This window comes from Pelodiscus sinensis, chromosome 6, assembly GCF_049634645.1.
Source record: "Pelodiscus sinensis isolate JC-2024 chromosome 6, ASM4963464v1, whole genome shotgun sequence".
Lineage (NCBI taxonomy): Eukaryota > Metazoa > Chordata > Testudines > Trionychidae > Pelodiscus > Pelodiscus sinensis.
The window spans coordinates 84,755,472-84,761,471 of record NC_134716.1 but is presented as its reverse complement, the minus strand read 5'-3'; the positions used below and the strand labels follow the sequence as shown (position 1 = coordinate 84,761,471).

Sequence of the window (6,000 nt, the reverse complement as noted above, 5' to 3'; positions counted from 1 at the left end):
GTGCCCCAGAGGGAATGATTGGAGCAGGTAATCAACAAAGGCTCCATCTCCTGTTGCCTAGTCCGAGCTTCTACAAAACAGGCTAGGTATACTATCTCTGCCCATCCTGACTACGAGCCGTTGATGGACCTATCCTCCATGAACTTATCTAGTTTTCTTTCGAATCATGTTATAGTACAGGCAGTCCCCGGGTTACGTACAAGATAGGGTCTGTAGGTTTGTTCTTAAGTTGAATTTGTATGTAAGTCGGAACTGGTACATATTTTCCGGGGGGACGGGGGCTGGAGTTAGGTGGAAAAGACCCTGATTCTCATACAACTTCCTTATTCTAAGAAAAACACATACTGTTTTGATATGAAGGTTTTTTTGGTTGATATTTTAATTAAAAATTGATCATAAGTTTCAGTGTTTCATGCTATATCCAAATCTTCCTTTTGGGGTACCTGAAAGATCCCAGTTATTCATTTAATAGTCAGAATCTTTGTTTTTTATAACCAAAAAAAGTTTATTCAATGCATATTACTGTTCCAAATAGAATTTGCTACAGATGGTTCAGAGAAATGGGTATTAAGTGTAATCAATAGTCATTGGAGAGCACAGTGAAATATTGATACAATCAAAGCCGTTGTTGTATTCTGCTGAGCAGAAAATGGAAATCCCTTCCTGTGAAGTGTGTATGTGAATTTATCCACAGGATTAATTTTAAAGAAAAATTCTGTGTTGGGAACAGGAGTTTAGCCACTGGTCCAGATGTTGCCATACCAAAGAGTCCTGGACCACAGAAGTTCAACCTGTAGTAGCTTTAGTTTGTAATATATCATTTAAATCAGTTTTTGTACAAAATGACTGGATAATAGCTAATGTGATGCCAATTTTTAAGAAGGGTTCCAGAGGTGATCCCAACAATCATAGGCCAGTAAGCCTGACTTCAGTATCAGAACAACTGGTTGAAATTATAGTAAAGAACAGAATGGTCAGACACATAGGTGATCATAATTTGTTGGAGAAAAGTCAACATGATTTCTGTGAAGGAAAATCATACCTCAACGATATAGTAGAAGTCTCTGAAGGGGTTCAACAATCGTGGAAAAGAGGGATCCAGTGGATACAGTTTACTTACCAGAAAGCCCCAGCCACAGAAGTTGCCAGCGGCTGAGAGCTCAGACAGTGGCTGGCAGCTGGAAAAGGGCTGGGCAGGGAGCCCTGCCAGCCAAGGGCAGAGCTCCATCGGCTGGAGACAGGGAAGCCCCAGCAGCCGGGGACACTGAACCACTGCTGGCCGAGGGCAGGGAGATGCTCCAGCCAGGGAAAAGGAGCAGCATTGGCTGGAGTACGGCAGAAGCCGGGAGTGGAGTCCCATCAGTGGCTGGGGCAGCACACTAGATGGGCTGGTGGCCATGTGGGGAGCCCTAGGTGGCCTCCCTGGTCCAGAAAACTTCCTCCTTTGGGACCACTCAGATCCCAAGGGTGCTGGACTAGAGAGGTCCAACCTATAATTCTTCAATTTCACAACTGAGTTTCTTCAGGGCTCTTGGGTGAATACCATCTGATCCTGGTGACTGTTTGTCAATTTGTTCCAAAATCTCCTTTAATGACAGCTCAGCATGGGACAGTTTCTCTGATTTGCCACCTAAAAAGAATACCTCAGGTTTGGGAATCTCCCTCACATCTTTAGTCATGAAGACGGATGCAAAAAATGTATTTAGTTTCTCCATAATGGCCTTATTGTCCTTGAGTGCTCCTTTTAGTGCTCTCCATCATGCTGTGGCCCCAGTGGTTGCTTAGCAGCCTTCCTGATTCTGATGTACTTAAAAAAATTATTGCTATCACTTTTTGAGTTTTTTGTTATTTGTTCTTTAAATTCTTTTTTGGCCTTCCTAATTATATTTTTACATTTTGCTTGTGGGAGTTTATGCTTCTGTTTTTCTCACTAGGATTTAACTTCCACTTTTTAAATGCCTTTTTGTCTCTCACTGCTTCTTTTACTTTGTTTAGTCACAGCAGCACTTTTTTGGTTCTCTTATTATGTTTTTAAATGTAGTGCATACATTTTAAATTGAGCCTCTATTATAGTGTCTTTAAAAGGTTTCCCTGCAGCTTGCAGGGGTTTCTGTTTAACTTTCTCATTTTGGTATAGTCCCCCTTTCTGAAACTGGGCTGCTGTGGTGTTTCCCCTGACACAGGGATGTTAAATTTAATTATATTATAGTCACTATTACCAAGCAGGCTGTCTATATTCACCTCTTGGACCAGACCTGTGCACCATGTAGGACCAAATCAAGAATTGCCTCTCCTCTTGTTTGTTCCAAGACTTACTTCTCCAAGAAGCAATCATTTAAGATGGCAAGAAACTTTATCTCTGCGCCCCATCCTGAGGTGATATGTATCCAGGCAATATAGTGATAGTTGACATTCCCCATTGAGTTCTTTATTTTAATAGCCTCTCTAATCTCCTTGAGCATTTCACAGTCACTATCACCACCCTGGTCAAGTAGATAGTAGTATATCCCTTCTGCTGTATTCTTATTATTCAAGCATGGAATTATCAGAGATTTTACAGTACTGTTTGATTCATGTAAGAGTTTTACTTTATTTGATTTTACACTTTTTTTCACATGTAGTGCCACTTCCCCAAGAGCATAATCTGTTCTCTCCTGATACATTTTGTACCCTGGTATTATTGGGTCCCATTGATTATCTTCATTCCACCAAGTTTCTGTGATGTCTATTATATCAATATCCTCATATAATATGAGGCACTCTAGTTCACCCATCTTATTATTTGGACTTCTATATAAGCACTTTTAAAAATTGCCCCTTTTTAGGTTTCTGCCATTGCATGAGGTAACTGAGTGAGATTTTTTTTTCATTTGACTGTTTTTCATCAGATCCTACATGAATTTTATCATCTTTTGCCTATTCAGACATAAAGAGCCAAGTTCATTAACAGATCCTCCTCTAAGGGATGTCTCTGTACAAACCTACTGTTCCTCCACACCTGTTGACTTTCCCACAACCTTTTAAATATTAAGAGCCAGCAAGCTGGTTCCATTTTGGTCTAGTTGGAGCCCATTCTTCCTGTATAAGCCCCTCCTGTCCCAAAAGTGTATCCCCTTCCTAATAAATCTAGATCCTTCTCCCTACACCATTGTCTAATCCACATAATGAAAATAGTAGTTTGAAAACATTAGTTTGCAACTACTATTTATACATTTTTCTGGAAGGAAAAAACCCCTTATAGCAAAAACATTTAAAATCTGCAGCTGCCCTAGTATTAAATAAAATATAACTAATACAGCAATAGAATCCTTGAATCTCTTTAGTCAGGATTTTGATGATGACATGGCAAAGAAATGTACCGGGTCTCAATAACCCTGAATGTGCCTTGGTAAAAAAAAGTTCCATTCCCATTGACCAGCTAAAAGAAGCATTTATTGAAAGGAAACTTTCCGATTGTTATTCCACATGAGAGGGACACTGTAATTTTTTGCTACTTGAGACGTGGCAGGTCTGTGGTTCAGCTCAAGCTGTGTTTGGCACAGGACCAGAGGCAGGTGGAAGCAAAGGTGTATGTGTCTGGCCTCCATGGAGACACTCTTGCAGCCAAGGAACACTTGCCACACACCAATCTGTGTGGGATGAAAACTTTATTTTGGGAGGGAGACTATGTATTGTTGGGAATAACATTTTTTGGTGGTTTGGTTGCTTCCATTTTAAGAGGTGTTAAAAACATTTAGAAATAATAGAAGGGTTTAAATAAAAAATCTCAAATACAATATATTCCATATTTGCCCTAATTTGTATATTGTGATGCTACCTTCTGCCATTACAGTAGGGTCAGGCTACATCTCAGGTTTATGTGGTAAGCTCTCTGAGCTAGACTTTGTGGGAAAGGTGACAGTTGTACCGCAGATGGTGTGGGTGTTACTAGTGTAACCTGAGGCCGCTCACCCTGTCCTACCACACGCATGATTTAAATGGTGTAACGGAGAGAAAGGGTCAAATATTCCCTATTTGTACGCAGGCCTAGACCTACAATCTGGGGCTGCCTTTCTGTTCATTATAGCCCCGGCACTTCGTGCTCCGAGCCAGCGCCGGGCTTCAGTGCACATGCCAGAGGCTACGAACCAGAGCGGCCCCAGCTGGGGGGGGGGGAAGGAGGCTCATCACTGATTTCCGCAAAGGACACCGGCCTACCAGGCAGCTGGGCCGGAGCATCAGCCACGCGCACCACTTGCCTGAGCCCAACCCTGCTCACGTGACACCCTCACGCCCAACTGCCCGTTCGCTACCCGCCTTACCGGCCCGGGCAGCATGACTGGCCAATCGGCGGGCGGAAGCATCTCTGCCCTGCCCACGGGGCACATGACGCCCATCAGAGACGGGCAGAGTGGAGACTGCATGCCCGCGAGGCCGCTAACCCCTGCACGCCCATTGGGGAGGCAGTTTCAGAATTAGTTGCGCACGCACTGATTGGCTGTGCTACGAAACGGCTCTCCAATGATAGGCTGCGTTACAAAAGCACTCGGAACCAATCTCAGTGGCTTTGGCTTATACCGATTGCAGTTTGAAACTGTCACGCTCCGGAGTCAGTCGGGGCCGCGCCGGGGGAGGCTGAGCCCGTAGGCGGGGGCTGCGCAGGTAGGGGGAGGTCGCGGGGGTCCTGCAGGGAGATTGAGGCCTCGCCAACGCCTGGGGCAGACACGAGGCGCTGCCTGGAGGAGGAGCAGCAGGAGGAGGGTGTACAGGGGAGAGACTCCGTGAGCGTGCAGACCCCCCGCCCTCCCCCTGGCCACGGCCCCCTCCCGGCTACTGCCCAAAGGCCTGTCCCGTCCTCTAGCCGCGGCCTCTCCTGCCTTTTTTGCCCCATGCCCACGGCTCCTCTAGCCCCATAGCCTCTGTCTCGCTGCCCCATAACTATCACTTCCCCGTCCCCACTAACCCACAGCTCCTACTGATTCCCCTGCGTCCCCGAGAATTGCAGCCCCCTACTAACTGCCCTGCCTGACCCATCATCACTGTGCCCCCCCCAGTAGCTGCTGTTCTTGCTGAACTTCCTTGTCCATTATTCAGTCACAACCCAACCCCCACTGAACTCTTTCCCATGTATGATTGTGCCTGAACACCATTAGCATATTTGTAACTTTTTTCTGAATTTCCATGTCCATTTGTGACTGATTTTCATTGAAATCCTGAAACTCGCTCCCCTGCAAACTTGTGCATAAATGAGTATCCCCCTTGATTCTACACTCCTGCCACTTCTTCCCTTACCTTGTTGTCCCCCAACAATATTATCCATGGCCATATATAGTTAGCTTTGTGGGTGCCACTTGCAATTATTGGCAATGCCCTGAGCATTACTATCTGTGCGCTTATCCACCACCTTTATGGAACATGTAACCTACATCAATATTTCAAATACAGTAGTAATCTCCTTCCCCAGTGGAAGTCCACAACCTCTCAGTTATATGTCCCTGTGTTTCCCCTCCCCTCCATGCACAGACTTTTGAAGATTCAGTAGCTTCTTCCTACCAGCATATCTTAGCAGTATTATTATTCAGTCTGATCTTGCTCTCACTAGTGCCCTTTGTAGCACTTGTTCACCTGCCATTGGAGCAATTCTACTAATAGTGGAAGCTGTAAAATGGATATTAATTCGACAAGCAAAGTACAAAATTCAGGTGAGGTGAGGTAAGGTGGTGGTGGGAGAGGGGGAAATGAGGTGACTCCTGGTTTATATGGAGGGAAGACAGATTTTTTTTCTCTCCTACAGAAAGACTCCACTATTAGAGCTGTTGTCAATACCACAGCACATTACACTTAAGTAAACATTGAACTGATCTCAAATCTTCACTTAAAAGTCAAGTGCTTTGCCCAATGAAATCAAACAAATAAATAATTCCCTGCCCTAGTTTCTCACTTTGAAAACAACAATGGATATATAGTTACTTAAAGCAGGTTGCTTTCTGCCAGTTTAATGATAAAATTTAAAAGGACCAC

The 6,000-nt window shown here is 44.5% G+C and overlaps 1 protein-coding gene across 9 annotated transcripts in view; it reads left to right on the top strand.

Moving 5' to 3' along the window:
- Positions 1–4,505: 4,505 nt before the first annotated feature.
- POC5 (POC5 centriolar protein) overlaps positions 4,506–6,000 on the top strand; it is a 47,652-nt gene continuing 46,157 nt past the window's right edge. For 4 of the 9 annotated variants that reach the window (XM_075932292.1, XM_006124262.4, XM_006124264.2 and 1 more), the window contains exon 1: positions 4,650–5,681. Coding sequence is in view for 2 of the 9 variants with exons in the window: in XM_006124264.2 (XP_006124326.2) it covers positions 5,645–5,681 (37 nt within the window). In the remaining 7 variants the exon portion in view is untranslated. The other 5 variants (XM_006124265.4, XM_006124261.4, XM_006124258.4 and 2 more) reach the window with 3 other exon arrangements.